General features: G+C 24.2%; 9 protein-coding genes across 9 annotated transcripts, besides 1 other annotated feature; 6 read left to right on the top strand and 3 right to left on the bottom strand.

The window, feature by feature from the left end:
• Positions 1–6: 6 nt before the first annotated feature.
• On the top strand, positions 7–582 carry EHI_120940 (uncharacterized protein; the record flags this gene model as incomplete). The annotated part of the gene is made up of 1 exon (XM_001913935.1): positions 7–582. The coding sequence occupies one exon, from the start codon at positions 7–9 to the stop codon at positions 580–582; it is 576 nt and encodes a 191-aa protein (XP_001913970.1).
• Positions 583–2,327: 1,745 nt separating this feature from the next.
• On the top strand, positions 2,328–6,422 carry EHI_120930 (protein kinase domain containing protein; the record flags this gene model as incomplete). The annotated part of the gene is made up of 1 exon (XM_649257.2): positions 2,328–6,422. One exon carries the CDS (start codon positions 2,328–2,330, stop codon positions 6,420–6,422), a length of 4,095 nt encoding a protein of 1,364 aa, XP_654349.2.
• Positions 6,423–7,925: 1,503 nt separating this feature from the next.
• Positions 7,926–9,158, top strand: EHI_120920 (protein phosphatase, putative; the record flags this gene model as incomplete). The annotated part of the gene is made up of 2 exons (XM_649255.2): positions 7,926–8,050; positions 8,096–9,158. The coding sequence occupies 2 exons, from the start codon at positions 7,926–7,928 to the stop codon at positions 9,156–9,158; spliced, it is 1,188 nt and encodes a 395-aa protein (XP_654347.2).
• A 1,309-nt stretch (positions 9,159–10,467) lies between these two features.
• EHI_120910 (uncharacterized protein) lies at positions 10,468–11,298 on the top strand (the record flags this gene model as incomplete). The annotated part of the gene is made up of 1 exon (XM_649254.1): positions 10,468–11,298. The coding sequence occupies one exon, from the start codon at positions 10,468–10,470 to the stop codon at positions 11,296–11,298; it is 831 nt and encodes a 276-aa protein (XP_654346.1).
• Positions 11,299–11,359: 61 nt separating this feature from the next.
• Positions 11,360–11,857, bottom strand: EHI_120900 (calcium-binding protein 1 (EhCBP1)). The gene has a single exon (XM_649253.2). It carries the CDS (start codon positions 11,784–11,786, stop codon positions 11,382–11,384), a length of 405 nt encoding a protein of 134 aa, XP_654345.1. The 5' UTR covers positions 11,787–11,857; the 3' UTR covers positions 11,360–11,381.
• A 231-nt stretch (positions 11,858–12,088) lies between these two features.
• EHI_120890 (AMP deaminase, putative) lies at positions 12,089–16,072 on the bottom strand (the record flags this gene model as incomplete). The annotated part of the gene is made up of 1 exon (XM_649252.1): positions 12,089–16,072. One exon carries the CDS (start codon positions 16,070–16,072, stop codon positions 12,089–12,091), a length of 3,984 nt encoding a protein of 1,327 aa, XP_654344.1.
• A 445-nt stretch (positions 16,073–16,517) lies between these two features.
• EHI_120880 (uncharacterized protein) lies at positions 16,518–17,158 on the top strand (the record flags this gene model as incomplete). The annotated part of the gene is made up of 1 exon (XM_649251.2): positions 16,518–17,158. The coding sequence occupies one exon, from the start codon at positions 16,518–16,520 to the stop codon at positions 17,130–17,132; it is 615 nt and encodes a 204-aa protein (XP_654343.1). The 3' UTR covers positions 17,133–17,158.
• A 461-nt stretch (positions 17,159–17,619) lies between these two features.
• EHI_120870 (uncharacterized protein) lies at positions 17,620–19,640 on the top strand (the record flags this gene model as incomplete). The annotated part of the gene is made up of 2 exons (XM_649250.1): positions 17,620–17,944; positions 18,025–19,640. 2 exons carry the CDS (start codon positions 17,620–17,622, stop codon positions 19,638–19,640), a joined length of 1,941 nt encoding a protein of 646 aa, XP_654342.1.
• Positions 19,641–19,761: 121 nt separating this feature from the next.
• On the bottom strand, positions 19,762–22,460 carry EHI_120860 (uncharacterized protein; the record flags this gene model as incomplete). Its single annotated transcript, XM_649249.1, has 2 exons — positions 19,762–21,988; positions 22,045–22,460. 2 exons carry the CDS (start codon positions 22,458–22,460, stop codon positions 19,762–19,764), a joined length of 2,643 nt encoding a protein of 880 aa, XP_654341.1.
• Positions 22,461–22,915: 455 nt separating this feature from the next.
• Positions 22,916–23,395: a repeat region.

Raw genomic sequence — 23,395 nt, 5'->3', positions numbered from 1 at the left:
GGACCAATGGATGTTCAATGTGAATGGATTTTACCAACAACAATAACTGAATTGAGTGCACTTAAAGAAAATATTACTAATTTAAATCAATTACAACAATTAAAAGAATTAACATTCTCATCTATTCCACAATGTTCATTAGAACAATTAACTACATTAGAATTATATGAACCACATGACTTTGATGGAATTGAAAAATTAAAATGTCAAGAGATTCATATTTTTTATTATAGAGGACAAGAATTAAATCTTGATAAATCCACTGCAAAGAAAGTCATTATTAGAGACTGTTTTTCTCATTCATTACATCTTGGAAATCAAGTAGAACGATTAGAAATCAGTAGTAGTGAGTTTAAAAACATTGAATGTCCAGAATCATTAAAAGATTTAGTGTTAAACAATCTTGATAATTTAGAAGAAATCAAATTCAATAAGTCTTTAAAAACATTCCAATGTATGCGATGTATGAAGCTTACTAAAATAGAATTACCAATAACTGTTGAATCTATCAAAATGATGAGAAGTGAACAAAAACACATTTTGAATTTAGACTATTTTAAACAACACAACATAATCAATTGATTAATATATTCTTTTTATTGTTTTTTTTACATTAACATGGAATAAAATACTTACAACTTTTTAACTTTTCATAAAATGTTGTGTGACACTGACATAATAGTGCTATTTTTTATTAACACCAATTACTAATAAATAGAATATTCTATAACCTCGACATTCAATAATACCTTCAATAGCTTCCTGCTCAATTTGTTTCATTCAAATTTTCCTATTTTTCCGTTGTTTTTTTGTTTTTGTACGTCTTTTTCTTCTACAAAAATTAATAAATAACGTTTTCATTGAAAATTTTATGCTTAGAAATATATTTTTTGTAGATTTTCATTCTTTTTTCAATATTGTTCATTAAAAAAACTATCAACTTATGATTTGGTCAAGATAATTACCAATAAACACCTATTTCAAATAAGTATAGATGGGTATTAAAAAAGTCCAAAAATAATTCTATGATAAAATACAAAACTTTTTATTTGATAGAACAAATAAGTTATAAAGAACAATTCTTTTATGAAAAATAATTTTTTAAAAACAGAGAATTAAGTGTTTTTAGGTTGTAAAAAAGAAAGGATTATAATATTAACTCAACAAGAAAACAACTAAAGTCTTATATTATTGATTAGCACTAAATTAGTTAAACAAAACTTTATTAAACAAAGTTTTTGTTTCCGTCTTTAGATTAATGAAACATTAACTTTTTATTTCAAAAGTGATTGTTTCATATGAAAATTAACTCCAAGCAATAAAAAGAGTAATTTTTTCTTTTTATTTTTTAAATACCTTAGTGATTAACTTTTTTTAATAATTTACATAATTTATTCAAATCAAAGAATATTATACATTGTTTATCATAATTTAAAGGTGATGTTTTGTCAATTGTTTTGAGTGAAATAGGTTTAGAATAAAAATTAAGAGTTTCAATAAAAATAGAATAAACGGAAGTTATGAATATACTTTATTATAGACTTAATACTCATATTATAATTTTCTTTTTTTAGATATGCTTCTAGACATATATTCATTGGAGAAGTCAAAACTATTTATGAAAATGATATTCTTTTTAAATGAGTAATAAGTCAGTCAATATGCATTTCTTAAAAAAATATTATTACAGTTTGTTTTTGTTTCAAGACTATTTTGTTCTTTATCTTACTTGAATTATAGTCGTGGTTTATTCATTATAAACAACACAAACTATTATAAAATAATTAAAAAGATACTTTGTTAAAAATAATAACAACAGCTTAACCTAATGTTATATCAAAGAGAATTTAATTGAATTGTATTTTATTGGAATAGGATTAATTTATGGAAAACGATTGTAGTCCAAATTAAGAAAGAATCAGTTATGGTTTATACATAAAAATCTTATTATAATGTTTTTTTTTTGTTGTCATGTTCTGGTTTGTTTTTGGATCCTGGTTTGTTTTTTTAACAACTTTTACAAATTTAAATTTGATTTAATAACCAAAAAAAAATATAGAAGAATGTAGTATTACAATCTTATGAAGTGTTAATTTTTTTTTGAAGAAGGAAAAGTTTATCATTTCATCTTTAGTTTTAGAATATTTAGTTTCATGCTGATTTGAATAGTAAAAGACTTTATCTTTTATTGTATTATTTAATATTCTATTTATAGTCGGTACAAAAATAGAATGATTCAGTAGAATGTTCATATCTAACGACTGGAAAAAAAGAAGTTTTATACTAAAATTTAAATCTTATAATATCATATTCTTTATAATTCATTAATGTTATTAATTGATATATTATTGATTGTCAACTATGTTATTGGTAAGGAATATGATTGTATTACAACTAATTCAGACTGTATTGTTGAATTTAACAGTCAGACTCGAAAAACGCAATTCCAATGTAAGGAGTTTGATAAAATAAAAAACTACTCATATCTTTTTAAACATGATTATACTTTTTCAACAAATGTCATAAGTTGTAAAAGTATGACTTTCGAGGGTAGTTTATCTATAATAAATACAGGAAATTATTGGATAAATGTGTCTACTGTAGAGTTTTTAGAAAACTCTCAAATTGAATTTCATGCTAATTTAGAATCAAACACTGAATTTATTTTTGGGGCTAATTCAAAGGTGATGTGGTATGGCAGTCTTTCATTTCAACAACTAGTTAAATTTAAAACAACTCCATCATTAAATCAACCTCAATTAATTATTTGGAATAGTAATTGGATACATCTTTACAAAACAACTACAACACCAACATATAAAGGATTTGAAATTATAAATCCAGGTGGTAATAAACAATGTTTTGATGTGATGTCATTTAATAATAACAATGCACTTGATTTTGATAAAAAATCAGATAATCATTATTTACCAAAAGACTTTGATAAAGGACTTAGTATGAGATTTGGTAAAGCATATTTACTATCAAACAAGAAATTAATGAGATTTTGTCCAAATGGAATTAAATTGAATAAAACTGTTATTTGTACACTAAATGATATGACTTATTCACCATCATCATATTCAGGAAGAGGTGATTATATATTTAATTATCCACATTGTCCATGTGATGATAATAGAACTGAATGTATTCTTAATATTCAATCAAGTTTAGAATCAGTAAATTTTAACATAGTTAATATCAGCAATACAATTCTTCATATTGACCATGAAATTACATTATTTAACTTTGAGTATGCTAAACAAATTAGTGTTGATGATAATGTTCTATTAAAAATAGGTTCACTTACATTAATCAACGAGTACAAACAAATGATAAAATTTAATAATTTTGAAATTACGAATATTAGAAAACCAAGTATTAGATCACAATTTAAATACAATTCAGAAACAAATACATTAGAAATTGATGGAAGTAACCACATAAAACATTTATCAAATCCATCAAATACACCATTCAATTTAATTATAAATGGTAATCTCACTTGTAATTCTTTTGTTAGTGATTGTATTTATTATTTCACTGCTTCTTCTACACCAACAACACTAACTATTAAAGGTAAAGGTAATAATAATATTATGACAATTGATGAAAATATAATACTAATTGATCCATTTCCAAATTGTATTATTTTAACTGGTAAATCAAATGAAGAATTTAAATGTATTAAATGTAAAAATGGATATTCTCTTAATTCAAACAATAAATGTCAAAAAAATTCACGTTGTATTAAATTAAATAATCAAAACCATTGTATTGAATGTGCATATGGATATTATCTTAATTCAATACAAGTATGTACTAAAAATCCGAGTGGATGTAAAATTGGAAATGAAACACATTGTTATCAATGTGGAGAAGGATATGTCAATGAAAATGGAGAATGTCAAGAAATGAATAATTGTAAGAAGTCAGAAAGGAATTATTGTTTAAAATGTTCAAATGGATATAAAATAGAAAATAATACATGTGTTAAAGATAAAGAAAAAGAATGTTATTATGAAGGAAATGAATGTGTTTCATGTTCAAATGAATATACATTAAATAATGGAAAATGTGGAAGTAAAGAAAATAAAAATGGAAAGAATGAAGAAATATATTGTGAAAATGGAAAATACATCAAGGATAATACATGTATAGAATGTACAGAATCAGCAATATGTAATTCAGATGGTATTAAATTAAAATGTAAAAATAACCAACAATTAGATAATAATACATGTATAAATAAAACATGTGAAGAAGGAAAGATAAAAGATCAAAATGGAAAATGTAATTCCAATATTTCAAATTGTTCAAATGAGTTATATGTTAATGGAAAATGTGTTGAATGTTTAACAACATATTCACCTGATTCAAAAGGAGAATGTATTAATACAACAATAGAAAATTGTGAAGAACAAAATACATATGGATGTAAACGATGTTCAGATGGATATTATTTAACAACAAATATGAAATGTTCAAAATGTGATGATAATTGTACAACATGTTATGGTTCATCTACATATTGTATGAGTTGTTCTAGTGATAAATATTTAAGTAGTAATAGAACATGTCAATCAAATAACGAATTAAATGGAACATGTTTACAATTATTAGCAGATGGAAGTGGGTGTGGAATATGTAAGAAAGGATATTATAGAAATGGGAAAGGATGTTCAGAATGTGAAGAAAAATGTGCAACATGTAATCAAAAAGATAAATGTATAACATGTGCAGATGGATATTTCATGAGTTGGATAGGAGAATGTAAACTAACAACAGAAATTAAAGGATGTAAAGGAGAAATAGATAAAGAATATGGATGTAGAGAATGTTCAGAAGGATATTATTTAATAAATAAAGAATGTTCAAAATGTAAAGAGAATTGTACAAGATGTTCAATAAAGAATGAATGTAATAGTTGTAGAGATGAATATATATTAAAAAATAAAGAATGTATTTACTATTTAGATATTAATAAATGTAAAGAAGTAAAGAATAATAAATGTTGGAAATGTTCATTTTGGTATGGAACGAATGAAGAAGGAAATGAATGTAATAAAGAAGTAGTATGGTGGATGATAATGATAATTGTCATTATTATAGTTATTATCATTATTATAACAATTGTAATGATAATAATGATGGTTAATTACATAATGAAGAGAAAAGAAAAGAAAGAACGAGAGAAAACAACAACAATATTCAAAATAACACAATCAAATATTAGATTCATATCACTTGGAGATGGAATATTAACAAATAAGAAAGAAATTGAACTTCAAGAAGGAGAAGAAATTAAAGTGAATGAAGAAATACGAGAATTAATTTGTATTGGAAATGATAAAAAAGAGAAGATGAAGATACAAATAAGTAGTAAAGAAGAAAATGAGAAATATTCAATTAGAACAAACCCAAATGTCATTACAATTGAAGGAGGATATGCATGTGAATTTGAATTATTCATTACAATCAAATGTACAACTAAAATCAAAGATAAAATAATGATAATTAGTAAAACACTTAATAAAGCACAAGAAGAAACAATCAAAAGTATTTCTATTGAAGGAGAAACAGAAATATCAACACGACTTGATCCTGATGAAATAAAAGAAGAAAAGAAAATAGGAGAAGGATCATTTGGAATTGTTTATGTTGGAGAATTTAGAGGAAATAAAGTAGCAATTAAGAAAATGAAACAAGTTGAAGAAAGTGAAGATAAAAAGAAAGAATTTGAGAAAGAAGTAGCAATGTTAGATAAATTTCGAGATGAATATATTATTCATTTTTATGGAGCAGTATTTATTCCTAATAAAATATGTATGGTAACGGAATATGCAAAATATGGGTCAATACAAGATATAATGAATAAAAGAAACATCACAGAAATATCAAAGAAAATACGAATCAAATTTATGATAGATGGAGCAAAAGGAATTTCATATCTTCATTCAAATGGAATATTACATCGAGATATTAAACCAGATAATTTCCTTGTTGTATCACTTGATGATAACATTGAAGTTAATTGTAAATTAACTGATTTTGGAAGTGCAAGAAATATTAATATGATGATGACAAATATGACATTCACAAAAGGAATAGGAACACCAAAATACATGGCACCAGAAGTATTAAATCGAGAACATTACAAAATGCAATCAGATATATATTCATTTTCAATAACAATGTTACAAATCATTACATGGCAAGATCCATTTCCTAAAACATTATATCCACATCCATGGCTAATAGCAGACACAATCACAACAGGTAAACGACCAAACATAATACAAGAAGTAGAAGAAGATATAAAAGAAATTATTGAAAAGTCATGGCAACAAGAACCAAAAGAAAGAATAACGATAGATGAAATTGTAAGAATGCTAGAAAAAATTCAGAATAGTAAGAACTAACATTAATTATCCACGAATTGTTATTTATTTGAAAAATTATTTAATGGATTATCATTGATAATTGTGTTTTTGTTGTTTTGTTCATAGTCTAATAAAAAGAATAAATTTACTGATGGATATTAACAGATGCCAATGTTAGTGATATTAGTTTATTATAGATTTAATTATTGAAAATATCATTTCAATTAAAGTTTTTAAAGAAAGAATTAATAAAAAAAAAATTAAATAATTTGTTGTTAATTTTTCTAAATGTACTTTATATAAATAATAGAAGAAGAGTTTATCCAAATACTTGTCGTAATAACCAGGAATTTTTGTTTGTTCTAGTAAAGAAATATTGTAATATCTTCTAATCTCTCAGAAATAACATTATTTAAAATACAACTACAAATAATATGAATTAAGTATGTTATGTTTAACGAATTAAAAAAAGTATTATTTATTCTAATGAATATTATATTATGTTTATATTATAATATTGTTTTATTAACTATATTTATCAAACTACATTATGAAAAGAATGTATTATTTATATAATACTATTATATTTAATCAAAGCTCTGTTTTTATAATAGAATTACAATCACTTATATTTATAAAAAAACACAGAATATTCATTCTTTGTAAATGTTAGTAATAACAGAGATAATTCATGTTATATTTTATAGACATAACAAACATATCAAAAAGAAAGTTGATACATTTAATAGCATCTCTATTGTCTTGCTAAAAACATAAAACAAAAATCTTAATTTTGAAAATGTTATTGTATTTGTGTAATATAATATGATAGTCTTTTATCATTAATGTTTTGTTTAAAGACAGTAAGAATGAAAATTTCACAAATATATGTTTTTTAATAAAATGGAATATTTCTTTAAAAAATATTATACAAAACCAATCAACACAAAAATTATATTTGTGAAAATTTTCTTCTTACAAAGAATAATTTGTTTCACACATCTTGTTTTTGAAATGACATATTTTATTTCTATTAAAAATTAAGAAATATTATTTCAAAGCAAAGTTTGAGAGTTAAAAAGGTGATTTAAAACAAAAAATATTTAAAAGAACAGAATAAATGGTGATTTTATTTCTTAAAAACAATTCTTGTTTTTTTTTAATTTATTTCAACTTCAAAGAATTAGAAGAGTATCAACGTTTTCAGTTAACACAAATTAAATAAAAAAACAGGAATGTTTGTTCAAAGAGAAAAATATATATTATGAATATGTACAATGAAATTACCAATATTTTAAATAAGTTCAAGTAATAAAACAGAAATAAAAACAATAAATAAATACAATGACATAAAATAATCAAACTATTATTTTTATAATTAGTTCTTCCCTAATTGGTTGCAAGTTAATTTGTTTCAGTTATACTGCTATGGAAAAAGGAGAATCTCCTTAAAAGAAAAATTATTTATTCAAACAGAAAATAAAAAAGGCTAAGTTAGGCAACATAAAAAAAACTAAAAATGATCAAAAAACATAAAAAAGAATGGCACAACGAGGTAAATTAATGGTTCCTATCACATCATTTATCCCTGATATTGACCAATTAATTGTGGATATATTCAATTCAAGATATAATAAACCAAGTATAATTCCAGCAACTACAATATAGTTTGTAGGTCAGCAGAAAAACAAAATAAAGTACTAATTAAGTAGTTATTTGTGTCAACAGATTAGAACAATATTGTTAAGTAGTTGTTCACACTTATTACTAGAAGGACCGATAATAGTAGTTGGGGATATTCATGGACAGTTATATGACTTACTCAGAATATTCCTTCGAGAAGGATATCCTGGTGAAATAAATTATTTATTTCTTGGAGACTATGTTGATAGAGGAAAATATGGAGTTGAAGTGTTATGTTTATTGTATGCATTAAAGATAAAATATCCAGATAATATTCATTTTATTAGAGGGAATCATGAATGTGCTTATATGAATCGGTTATTTGGATTTCAAAATGAGTGCTTAATAAAATATGGAGACTTGTTGGTTTGGAATGCATTTGTTTCTACATTTAATGTTTATCCATTTTCTGCCGTTATTAACAAGAAAATGTTATGTGTACATGGTGGGTTATCACCATATCTTCAAAGAATTGATCAATTAAAACGAATTAGTAGACCAACTGATATTCCATGGGATGGAATGTTATGTGATTTAGTTTGGAGTGATTTTAATAGTACAACTTCAGGATTTGTTGAGAATGTTAAACGAGGAATATCAGTTGTATTTGGTAAGAAAACATTAGAAACTTTTCTTGAAGAGAATAATTTGACAACACTAATTCGAGGACATTCATTTGTCAATGGAATTGACATCAAAATGCCGTGTATTTCTATATTTTCTGCATCATTTTATCAAGGAAAATTCATGAATAGTTGTGGAGTATTAAAAATTGATGAAAAGAGTTTAATTGACATTCACCTCTTCAATGACATTACTCATAAAGAAATCACAAAAAAACTAAAAAAAGATAAGAAAGAAAAATTAAAACGCAAGTCATTAAAACTTAATCTTCCGAATAATACTACTGAAACAGTTGTTATAAAACAAACAAGTGAAGTCCAATCCTCAGCTACTTCTCAAAGCGAAAACTCAGCACTAAAATCAAATAAAAATAGAAATAAGAAAATAGTTGTTGTGAGGAATTATGAACTAAGTAAACTAGATGAATCAACTGACTCAAATGATACTTCTAGTCAGCACAATTTTTAAAACAAAACAATAAAAAACAGTTGTGGTTAATTCTCTTTTAACATCTCATCACCAATTAATTAAACAAACTACTTAATAAAGTGTTCAAATACTTTAATATTTCAATTATTCAAAATTACTTGTTATTGATATTTGATGTTATTATTTCAAAATATTGTTTAGTAATTTATTTGATTTAATTACTTGTTTTTTCCTTGTATTATGGTGTTATCCTAAATTATTAGAATTGTTTTTGTTGATAAAATCTATTTCCATAATCTCTTCTTTAAAGTCATTCTTGGTTAGTTGTTTATGTATAAAACAAAAAGATTTATTTTGTTTTATTGAGCAACAATAAAAATTCAACATTTCTTCTTTTCTTAATCACCTGTAGTTATTGAATAATATCAATCTATGAATAAGTAAAGTTACTCTTTATTATTTTATGGACAACAAAAAATAAGATAGTAGAAAATTTCTATTAACACTTAATTAATTGTTTATTTATTTAATTATTTGATTTTATTGTAATTTAATAAGAAACAATATTTATGAATATCAATAACTAAATGGTTCATTTCTATTAATATTTAATAATTCATTTTATACATCACTCTATCTTGTTTTTTTTTCATATTTCATAACTACTCTAACTCATGGAATTGATATTTAGTTTAAATATTAAATATTTCATTTTTAAATGAATTTTAAATGATTTAAACAATAATATTGTATTAAATTATTATTTTCTATTATTTATATAGATAAAAGATAACATTAATAATCATTTGATGAATGAATATTATCACACAAATATTTTAATAGAATATGTTTACATTTATGTCAAATATATTGATAATAGCTTTTTTTTAATGACTTTGAATTATATCAACCCATAAATTTGTCTCATCCAATGTTTTTAATTCAATTTATTAATATCAATGAAATAAAGGAATTAAATAATTTAATCAAAGATATTATCCATCAACTTTTACTATTCAAAAAGAAGAATGTTTTTTTTTGAAAATGAATTATTATTCATTTAGTTTCAACTGATTTATGACTCAAAACAAAACAATAAATAAAAAGACAAGAAAATGTGTTTCAATTTAATAAAGAGGCAGTTATAGAATTTATTTATTCAACAAAATATGATAAAATTAAAGAATAATTCCCAACACATCAATAAAACATTAAAATACATCAAAAATAGTGTGATAATAAATTTTATCAATTGTTTTATTTAACAAATGAAATTTTCAAAATAAAATGAAATTTATATAGAACTAAAAAAATAAAACTTAAAAAAAAAGAGAAAAAACAAAAAGAAATGAAGATGATAATAATATTAATAAGTTTTTATATAAGTTATGGATATGAATTAAATATGTATTTATTACCACACGTATTACCAGAATGGAAAACTGATCAAACAAAAATATGGAAAAATTGGAAATATATATTAGACTTTCATGAAATATTTATGAAAGAAATAACAATGGTTTATCATATTCCAGACTTTTATTTAAATCAAAAAGTTAATATAGACACAATTTCAACTACATTTTATGATTTAATGTCACCATATAATATGACATTCTTAACACCAACATCAAATATTGAAGATATTAAAACATTATTATTACCTTATTTAAATCATGATATAACAGCACCAAAAAGAGGAATAGGATTATTATTTCAAAAAACTTCTTCAGGAAAATGTTTAGGAACAGCAACTAAAGAAGATATTCAAAAATTAAAAAGTATTGATGATGAATTTAAAACATATGAAAATTATTTAGGAATGGATATAATGGACGCATCTGTTTTACAACAATTTGATATTTCTAATGATTTTAGTTCTGAATTCCCTGATATTAGAGCAATTCATTTTAATTATTTTAATACTTTTGAAACTTCTTCAACTGATGATGCTATTGAATTAGCTAAAAAATTCCATTCATCAATATCTATTGATATTTCAGATATTGAAACACAATTCTTTGTTTCTTGTCCTGCTTTTAAAAAGATTTTAGAAACTATAATCCAAAATGGTGTTAATTACAAATTTATGGTCAATAGATCAATATGGGTGCAAAATATTGGTGCATTTTTATCATTTTATAACACTGCTCAGAAATGTCTTGATAATTTAATTTAACTTTTGTCTATTCTTCTTTTTTTCTTTTATATAAATAAAATATGAAAAATAAAACAAAACAATATTCTTAAAGAAGAATGAGTTTAGAGTGAAAACTCAAGGAATTCTTCAAGTGTGATATATCCATCACCATTAGCATCAGCTTTCATAACTTGTTCAGCAACCTTTTCAATACCATGCTTTTTAAAGAATGAAGTAACTTCTTCTTTAGTTAATTTTCCATCTCCATCAACATCCATAAGTTTATAGAGTACTTTCAATCCAATCTTATCATCAGAAAGATCTTGTCCTTGAATTGATCCATAGAATTTAGCAAATTCATTTTGATCAATTTCTCCATTTCCATCAGCATCAATAGATTTGAAAATTAATTGAAGAAGTTGTTCATTCTTAATTGCTCTCTTCTTTGAAACAAAAGCTTTAACTTCTTCATAAGAGACAGCTCCATCTCCATTAACATCAATTTCTTTAAAAAGTGCTTCAGCCATTAGTTTATGATTAATGTTTAGAACAGATTCAACAACACTTTAAATATCTCCGATAATTTCTTTTTTTCTCTAGAAGCTTCTTATTTAAAAAAAAAAGTAATACTTCTCCTCTGTTTTAAGTATTTTTTATGAAATCCCTCTTTCAATTATAATAAATATTAATTTAAATTATAGTTTTATATAATAAATATTTTTAGAAAAACGGTAGTCTGCTGTTTTACATTATTAGTTTTTAAAGTTCTTTTGACGTTCAATTAAAAATAAAAATATTAAAATATTATTAAAAAAAGAGAATTAATAATTTAGAGATGCATTGATGCTTGTAAAATGATATCTTGTTCTTTTTCAGTTAAATTTGATCTACCGATATTAAATTTAAGTAAAGTATCAAAATCCAATTTAGAAATTTTTGCTCTAAATTGAAGCCGAGTTTGAGGAACACTTGAATTTTCACCTTCTTCAGTTGTTAAACAATTTTGTTTTGTATCTTCAGAGAATGAAGAAATAAGTAAAGAATTTTGAGCAATTTCAGCAATGTCAGAAGCAGTTAATTTAAATATTTTAATTGCAGAAGCATATTCTTCAACAAGAGGTTCTTTAGTAGTGTGAGTATGCATAGGTGAATCAGTAGCTAAAGTAACAAGCATTCCACGCATAAAATATTTATAAAAAGGATGTTCAATAATATCATATAAAAATTTATCATAAATTGGACAACAAGAAATACCAATTTGAGCAAGAATAAATAAATATTGTAATGTATTTTGTTTATCTAATGTAATACCATGAGAAATAGCATCAGCAGTTAAAAATGCAGCAGCATTATGCATTGGATCTCCAGTTTCACCACAATGAGGTTTAAAATCAAAAGTATTCATTTGTAATGTTCTTCTTAAATTATTTAATACATGGACATTAGTATAAACATAATAAATCCAATAAGCAAATGGAGGTTCTTTATATGAATCCCATTTTGCTGGAACAGGTAATGAGGATAATGATATTTTTCCTTCAAATTCAGATTCATCTCCTTTACAATCAAATGCACCAACATTTTCAAGAAAAGTAACAAGTTCAGGGTGTTTTTCTGGATTTAATGTTGCATCAAATAATGGTTCAAACATATGACGTAATAATTCTTCAAAAGTATTAACATTTCCTTCTTTTTTAATCATTGCATATTTTCTAGGTAATTGAATGCTAAAATTATTTTTTTCAGGACAAATTAATCCATTTTTAACAATAACTTTAGCAATATCTTCAATTTCATTCATTCTTCTACCATAAAGACACATATGCATTTCAGTTTTTTGATTAGGTTGTTCTTCAACTTGATCAAATCTTGTTTTCTTTAAGAATTCACAAAAATAAGTACCACCCACACTGTTAGTAGTTGTTAAAAATAAGTCTCTTAATTCTTTTACATTAAAAATAGTATTTCTTGAATCCCATAAATCATACCTTTGAATTAATGATGGATCAAATGTTACTGACAAATTGTCTAATGAAAAGTCTTTAATTTGATAAATAGAAAATGCATTTCTTAATGTAACATGTTTATAAACTCTTGTACCTGACTCAGTTTTTATTGATATTTCAGGAAATACAACTCTATCTCCATCTTCTTTTAATTTATCCCAAATTAGCATAAGAAGATCTCTAGGATGAAATGACCTAGAAGCAGCAACAACAGTATCAACTTTAGTACTTCTTTCAAAGTCAATAGGTAATTTTTTAATTTCTTGACTTTCTAATGAGTTATTAAGAATTTTATGAAGAATAAAGAGTTGTTCTCGAGAATGTAATTGTTTATAACAAAAAGTTCTTGAAGGACCATCAGTACTAAATCTAACAAGGTCATTATAATCATTAATATATTCTGAAAATTCAATAATTGGATAATATGATAAATGTTTAGTTCTTCTAATAGAATGATATTGGTCTTTATGAGCTTCTTTAAAACAATGTTTACAATAATTTTTTCTACAATCAAAACAATAAACAAAAGCATTATGATAATGATCAATATCACAAATTGCATCAGGAGTATTATAAATATTATAAATTCCATTAGACATAGCACAAAATAATTGAGGAGTTGTAGGATTATTTAATTGAATAGAATCATTCATAACTTGAGGTAAATTTTCTGCAAAATATTTTTCTCTAACTAACATCCAATAAGTAATTTTTTTCATAACATCAATTTCTTTTGGATCTTTTGTTTTATAATTTAAATCAATAGTTGTTGCAGGAATATCACCAAAAATTTTATTTGAGTTATCAGTAATTAAAGCTTTAATAATAGCAAATTCAGTATCAAGTAATCTATTTCTAAATAATGATCTTCCATTTATCAGAACATCATTTTTATTTCCAAATAATGTAGTCTTTTTCATTAATGAAAATCCACTTTGTTTAATTGAATTATTACACATTTCAACTAAATCAACATCTTCAAATTTCCATGTTTGTTGTGCCATAGCAAATTCTTCCATTAAAGGTTCTTGAGTTCTATGAATTTGAAGAGGTTCATCAGATGATAAAGTAACATTTAATCCACGTTTAAAGAAATTATTAAAAGGATTTTGATTATATTGACATTGAGTTAAATGATTTGCCATTGGAGACATTGTAATACCAATTTGAGTTAATAAATAAAGATATTTTAATGTTGGAGAATCAGTTAATTTAATTCCATGAGAAATTCCTTTAACAGTTAAAAAAGCAGCAGCAAGATGAGAATAATGACCAGTTTCACCACAATGAGGTCTAAAATCAAAAGTACTTAATCCTCTAGACATACGATAAATATTTAAAGAAACAATATTTGCATATAAATAATACATATAAATAAAATATGATGGATTAACTGATTTATTCCAATTTGTAGGATTAAAAGTATCTGAACCAATGATTTGTTCAATTTCATTTTCATCTCCAACAAGATCAAATCCTGAAACTTTTTCTAAGAAATTTGCTAATATTTCATTATTTTGTGGATTTTGTGATACTTCAAATAATGGTTTAAATAAATTTGAAAGAAAATTAGAATATGTAAATAATGTATTATCTCCTTTAATTTCAACAAATCTTTTAGGAAATTGAATAATCCATTTATTATGAGTTGAATTAACATTCCATTTTTTTGCCCATTGAGATAATAAATTCCATTCATTTTCATTTTTACCATTAATACTTAATCTTAATTCAAAATAACAATTTGTTAATTCTAAATGTTTCATTTCTGTTTTAACTAAATCAGCAAAATATTCACCTTCCATAATATTATTTATATTTAAAAATACAGTACGTAAATCATCTTCTTTATATCTATCATAATTATATATTTTTACTCCAATTTTATGTAATGTTAATTTATTTATATTAATGTCTTTTCTTTTACACATATCTTTTAATGTTTCTTTTTCTTTTTTTCCTTCTTTATTTATTATTTCATGAACTATTTCTTTATTTTCGTATTTACTTTTTATATATCTAAATAATTCTTTTTCTGTAAAACAACTATCCGCATGAATATGTGTGTCGACTTTTCCTGCTGAAAAAAAATCTTTTCCAGTATTTGTTTTATCAAATGAAAAGATTTTATGTAATTCAAATTGATGATGCATTTCTTGCATTCTTTCCATTGAAAATGTTTTTGCTGGTCCACTATCAATTATTCTTAATATTTCTTTATAATCTTCAATAAATTCTGTTAAAGTAATAGGTGTAAATATATTTTCTTGATTTTCTTTTAATTTTACTAGAAATACTCCATCTTTTTGTTCATAATATATTGTTGTATCATTTTTTGGTAATTCTATTGGAATAATTCCATCAGAATAATGTACTGGAAATACACTAATTCCTTCTTTTGTAAGATATCTATGATTAATTGAATTTATTAATTTTGGTACTTCTACATATTGATATTTTTTTCTTAATTTTAATGCTGAATTAATTTTTTCAGCTGCTACTTTTCTTTCATTTGTTATCCATTTTGTTGATCTATGAATTTCAAGAAATGCATCATCAGCAAGTGATGGTGATAAGTTTTGTTCTTCTCCTTCATTATGTGATTTTTTAAATTCTTCATTAATTCCTTTTGCAGCATTAAAGATAATAGAATATGGATTTGATTTTTTTAATGATGACCCTAATTGGGTTTGTGATTGATTTGGTGAAAATGTTCGATGAAGAGACATTTTTCGTGGACAACTTACAGTTCCTGTATTTGTTAACTTTTGGTCAATCGCAAATAAATTTATAAAATTTGGTTTCATTTCCCTCTTTTAAATTTCTTTTTATTAAGTTACTTTTTTTAATTTTTTTTTAATTTTTTTTAATTTTTTTTTTAACAACTCCTTTTTCTTCTTTGAACCATTTCATTTGTAATCCATTGATGACGCTGTACAAGACTCACCAACAAACCTTCATCAATACCGAATGAAACAATTAAAGATTGTAGTATGAAAATGATATTGAATTGTGTTCAACTTCTACACATTTTTATGGTCCAAAAAGAATAAAAAATGGTCCAAAATAAAGTTCAATAACAAAACAAAACTTCTATAATAAAAATGGAAATAACAAAAATAAAGAAATTACTTTATGAAGGGGAAGAAACAAACAAGAAAAACAGATTTTTGGTTGGCATCTGTTTTTTCCTTATAGATTTTTTAATAAAAAACAAAAAACCCATTAAAATAAAAGATCGAATCATTTCAAATGCAAAGCACTACTTCACCTCAAAAGCGACCAAAACAACAAGAGAGTCGTGTTCGATTAGAACCAGAGTTATATCGTAAATTAAAACAATTACAACAAAAGCTTGGATTTAAAACATTAACTCAGTTAATTGATTATTTAATAAATGAATATACAAAATTACAACAACCAGAAACTAAAGATAGTATTCCACAAAATATTCCATCTGATACATTTTGGAGTAGAGTAGTTCATGTATTAATGTTCAATGGTGTAATTGATGCAAATACTTTATTACAAGGTACTCAAAATGATCCATTTACACATAACCAATTAAGACAAATATTAATTCCTTCTCAATCTCCTCAAGAAATCCAACAAGAACTTCAACAAGAACATCTAATATGTTTAGAGCCTCGTTGTATGGAATGTATCAAACAATATGGTGATTGTTTAAATAATATTTCTTCTACTTCAACAAATTCTTCTTCTTCTACTTGTTTAGGTATGTGTCCTCATTATCAATCATCTTCTCAACCTTGTGCACAAGGTCTTTGTTATACACTTTCAACATATTTCGACGATAGTGGAGAATTTCATTCCAGTTGTTCTTGTCCTTATCAAAATCAACTCTAGAAATTATGTTATTTAAATTCTTTTTTAATTTTTGTTATTTTAATTTATATCTTAAATAAAATTATTTTTAAATTTTCTGTTTTGATTCTCTTTTTTTTTTATTCTACTTGAATTACATTATCAAATCTAAAATCTCATTTTAATACAAAATGTGTTTTGTTTATTTATTTAATAACATAAATAATTATTTAAACAATTATTTAATTAATGAGTAATTTAATTGATTAAATAGTAAAATAATATTTTAATCATTCAAATAATTTAATGAATTGATAGATAGTTTATTGTATTTTCTATTATTTGCAAGAATAAATAATTTAAAAATAGGTATAATTATTCTTTTAATTAAATCTAAAGAAAAATAAGTAGAGTTATTTTTACAATAACAAAAAAAAAACAAAAAAAAAAGAATTGTGGAAAGAAAATTCAACCAGAAAAAAAAAAGATCATAAAATATAAGTTCCTTTTCATATCATCAGAACATTCAATGAGTGCTCCTCTTAGTGATATTTGTTCATCTCCATTAGAAAGAGCAATTACTTTGACATCATCGAATCTTGTATCATCATTTTCTATATGGGGACTTCCTTCAAATTTTAAAACTGATGAATTTAGTTTTTGGAGGAAGTCATACACTTATGATGCCCAAAAACTTTTTTGTTATCCACCACAAGCTGATCTTCAAGAACACTTTTCTAAATTTATTGCACCACAAGGAGTTACAGCAACACAAACAAATAAACTTAATGTTCTTCTTGAAGCACCAAAAAAATATTTATTAATTCTTCCAGGAGAAACATCAACATCGTTCTGTTTGTTAAAAGATTCTTTTTTTTTATTTAAATAAAAAAGATAAAAAGAAGAAAAAGAAAAGAAATTTTAATTATTTCAGGTGTTTGTATTGTAAGAAAAGAGTTATTACAATTTCCTAGTGATTTTATTGAAGAAACTGTTATTCAAAAAATATATACAATTGGAGCCAATCCAATTGTTGTTGATAGAATTTATTGCTTTGTTAGTGAATGTCCTCATATTAATGCATTATTTTCAATGTTAGAAGATATGGAAATATTGGATTTTCATTCTAAAAACAATTATATTAAAGCATTTTATCTCAGAAATGGTGGAAATCCTTCTGAAAAATATGTTTCAAGTAAATCACGAATGATTGATTATTTAAATAAAGTTTTAGCAGTTGAAGCACCTGATTTAAAAGAATATTCATTTTCTATAACAATTCCACCTGCTCCAACAAGAACATTTTATCGTTCTTGTTTATATGATTCTCTTGCACCTGGAGATAAACAGGCAGCATGTTGTTTACAAATGATTGCAGATTATGCATTACCTCGATTATTTGTTGGAGTTCAAATACCAGTTATATTAAGTGCATTATCATCATTATTAAGTGGTAATTCTGTCATTTTAGTTGGTAATAATGCATCACTTATTACTAGTTCAGTATTTGGGTTATTAACATTATTATATCCTTTTATTTGGCAAGGTGTTTTAATTCCATTTGTTCCTGTTCAATTACAAGAATTCTTAGAATCTCCTGTTCCTAGTTTATATGGAACTGAAATCCCGAAAGATATTACTCGTGTCATGGCAGATGTCATTCAACTTGAACAAGGAAGTGTATTTGATCCTACTCTTGAAAAAAGAATTATAAAAACAAATCCAGTTATTCGTCATGCTTTACCATTTGCTGCTGAATTATCTTCTGCACTTGGTAGTTGTGTTCAAGCTACTTTTGCTGATATAATTAAATTTAAAACTTTTAATGAAAGAGAACGTGCTCTTGAAAATATTCCTCAACAAAAATTAGTTTCATTTAGTTCTGATGTTCAACAAAAGATTAAACATCATTTATATGATAAATTATTAAGTTTTGTTCGTAATTATTGTATTTCTAAAGGACCAATTGATCTACCACAATTCCAACAAGGATTTCCTCAAATTATTAAACATGAATCACATAAACAATTTATTAAAGAATTTATTGGAAGCCAACATTTTAATGTTTGGTGGTATCGTAATAAAATGAATGAATTATGTAAGGTATCAGTTACAGGTTCTCCTTCTCCTATTTCTCTTGGTGGTTCTAAAGCAAGTAGTACATCAATATTATCACCATGTAGAACTCCAGATGTTAGAACAATTGAAGAATTTAATGGAGATTTAAAAATAGAGTCATATGCAAAAGAATTACCAGCAATTCCACAAAGTTCATTAAGAAAGTCATATAATGAAAAAGTAATAATCAAATCAGAATCTAAAGAATCTAAACAACAACCAATTCAGATTCATCTGAACCAACAGAAAAATGAAGAAATTAATAAACCAACAATTGAAACTGATGACAAAGAAGAAAAACAAATTCCACCAGAAATAATTAAAGATGACAAATCCAATGAAAATTTAATTAATGAAGTAAAAGAAAATCAAGTAACAATTGAACCAACAAACCAAGAAAATAAAAATGAATTTGTTGATCCCTTGATATGAACAGTTTGAGTATTTTTTTTAATAAAATTAATCAATCAATTGCTAAATTATATTTTAGTTTTTTTTTTTGTTATTGAAAAATAAAATTAAAAAAAAATGAAGGTAAATTTAAATGATTATTTTATTCTTGTTCATCTAATACTTCATTAATTTCTTGAATTACATCAACAATATCAGAATAACCCCATTTAATAAAAATTAATCCAGTTGCAATTTTTCTTTTAATATTTTCAAGTTTGCTATAAAGAACATGATTTTGAGCAAAGAAATCTAATAATAATTCAAGTAATTGTAAAGTAGTAATAATTCTTCCTTTTAAATCTTTATCACCATGATAAATAGTCAATAATGCTACTAATTCTGATTCAAGTGCTTCAGTCCAATTTTTAATTAAAATTAAATGATTAATTTCATCTAATTTTTTATACATCTTTTTAACTTCAACGTCAGGAACAATTAATTTTACAACTTCACTTTGAACAGATGACATTACTTCTCGAACTTCTCTACATCCAGATTGTAATGGATTAACTTCATCAACAATAAAACAATTATCTAAAGCTTTTCTTAAACGAGTAGATGCATTATACATTTCTTCAATACTACTTTGATCTTTTACAACAGCTCTTCCTTTACTTACAAATTCTTCATTAATTTGTTTAAATAAAAATTGTTCATCTAAAGTAAAAGCTTTCATTGCATTTGTAATACCATCATATGTTTTTTCAAAAACAGACAAACACGATTGTTGTGCACACATTGTAGCAACATTAATACTTACACGAATTAAATCACCACAATGATGTTTTTTAAGTAATTTTAATATTTCTGTTCCAATTCTTTTTATTTCAGTATCATCTAAAAGTTCAATTGCAGAAGAAAATTCATTTATTAATGAAGGTGAAAGTAAATCAGAATTACAATTTTTAGGATGAACACAAATTTTAAATTCTTCATAATTTTCTTTTATTCTAAATTCAACTTCTTTTGAAATATTTGCAAATTGATAAACTTGAAGTGCTTCAGCATCTCTAACAATATTTTCTACTAAGTTATAAGCATGATAAATTGGAGGTGGTTGACTATAAAACATTATTATTTCAACACCACGAATAAATTTTACAATATCTTGTTTAACAACCCAATCTCTTTCTTCTCTTATTTTAACTCTAACTAATTCATTTAAAAATAATGCAATATCTGTAATTGATTGTTCAATACTTTTAGCTGCTAATAAACAAATTTCTCTATTAAATGGATTTTCAATAAGATATGCTAAAAAAAGACTTGATCGTGTAATTTTAGTAACTGAATGAACAACTCTTTGAGTTAAATATTCAAATTGTTCATTATGATAATCAGGTGATGTTAATAAAATATCAAGAATTATTAATTCTATTACCATCTCTTTTAATACTAATAATGCATCATTATCAGGTAATGGTGGTAAATTATTATAAAATTCTTGTAATTCTTCAATATTTGATATATTTTGAATTGAATCAATATTTCCTATTGTTACTTTTGGTGCTCCTAAAAATCTTAATTTTTCAGAATATTTAGGTAATAGATAAAGTGAATTTAATGTACCATATCGAAGACATTCTCCAATTTCTTTAATTTCTTGTATTACTATATCTTCTTCTAATGATGATGGTACTAATGTTTCTTCTAATGATGCTAATGCAAATCCAACATCTCTTTTATCTTTAAATTTCCAATATTTGGATTCAAATTTATGAAGTGTTAATTGTAACATTTTTGCAGTTTGTTCTCTACATGGATCTTCTTGATATTTCATTATTCCTCCTGTTGCAAATTGTTGGAAATATTCTAATAATTCTACTTTAGTATCATCAGCTGAATCATATGCACCTGCACGGACTGCTTTTTCTAATGAATCAATTAATGGTAATACTCTTGGTGTAGGAAAATCCCATTTTAATAATATTGGTGTAATTCCTTCAAAATCTTCACTTTTAAGAAGTTCTGTTGCTCTTAAACGTGTTCCTTTCCATGGACGTGATGGTAATGGATGTACTGGTGATATTAAATGAATTTCATTCTTAAGAGATGTTGAAAGTTCTTTACAAGCTTTAAAAACAAGTTCTGCTTTTTCTGTTGTTTTATTTGAAATTAAATATTCATCAAATGCAGAAATAAATGTAGCATATTGATCTGATAATAAATGATGAAGAGAATGTAATTGATGTGGTTCATCTGTTGATAAATTAACTTGAGTTAATAAATGAGTTAAATGAGTATGGAGTTGTACAGCTATTTCAGCGATGATAGTTGAAGTAGTATAATTAGTAATAGATGAAGGAGTAACTTGATCTAGTTTTTCACTAAATATGATAAATATGATAATAATTATATAACAAAATAAAAAGAAATAACAAACAGTAATGAATGTGATTCAGAAAATAATCGAGTAAATGAAGAACCATTAAAAATATGTAAAATTGTTGCAGAATTTAATGCTATTATCTCACAACTAGACATAACAACTGATGGAGTTGTTTCATCCATTAAATTATATTTTAATGTATTAGTTAATTTTTCTAAAGCAATATATGCATCTACAATTTCAATAGATAGAGAAACTAATTCATTTCTTAATGCTGGTTCTTTTAAAAATATTTCCCGAGTAATAATTTTTGTAGTTTCAACAACCATTTTAGAAGCTTCTATTATTTCTTTTATTTGATATAAAAATTTCGATGTAACAATTCCTTGTCCATTACTATATCCATTCAACATTTGTTGTAAATGTTGAAGACTTTCTGAAAGTTGAATTTCAGTATCAGCAATTTCCATAATTAATTCTTTTTTTCTTAATTTTTAAGTTCTTTTTAGTCTCTATTTTTTTTTTAATAAACAAAAATTGAAATTCAAAAATTAAAAAATTAAATATGGATTGTGTTGTTTTTTATTGTTTATTGTTCTTTAAAGATTAATGATATTACAATATTGTCAATTTATTCTAATAACTGATTTTTTTGTTGTTGTAGAATCAATGTTGTATGACATTTTTTTTTGTTTTTTAATTACATAATTTTTAACTTCTTTTAATATTGTTATTTTCAATTGTTATTTCTTTCATTAATCTTATTATATCTTTCTTCACTTATTCTCTTATTTATTGAAATTATCTTTTTGATTATTGTTTAGCACTTTTATTATGTTTTCTTTTTTCTTATTTAATCATTTCATTTAAAACAATCCAACACATCAACTATTATTTTACTTTGTTTCTTGTGTGTCTTCTTATATCGAAGGTAGCATGTCTGAAACACCACACAAACCCTAGTACAAATTCAAGCACCGACACTTCCAGTTATTTCTGGTTATGACGGTGTATTTGAATTAGAAATGTATTAGGTAAAACTGCAAAGGGTGTAGCAAGATATTATGATAGAATATTACATGGTGTAATATAAGGAAGTACTAAAGTGTTTTTAAGACTAAAAGAAAATTAAACATAATAATATAATGGGAATGAAATACTCTCTTCTCTCATTCATAAAATAAAGAAAAAAGGAAAAAGAAAATGTTTAAAATTAAGACAGAAAATAAACAAATGATTAAAAAGAAGAAATAAGCAGAAGAAGGATGAGAAGACATTAATAGGAAAAAATAAAACAAAGAAGTGATTTTCTCATTTTGCAAGAAAAACATAAATGATAAGTTAAACAAAAAGATTACTCTTTTTAAACAGCTAAAGAGATGTGATTAATCTCGGCTAAACTAGG

Source organism: Entamoeba histolytica, genomic scaffold (genome assembly GCF_000208925.1).
Source record: "Entamoeba histolytica HM-1:IMSS scf_1104750518139 genomic scaffold, whole genome shotgun sequence".
Taxonomy (NCBI): Eukaryota; Evosea; order Mastigamoebida; family Endamoebidae; genus Entamoeba; species Entamoeba histolytica.
This window is presented reverse-complemented; position numbering and strand designations above follow the sequence as displayed.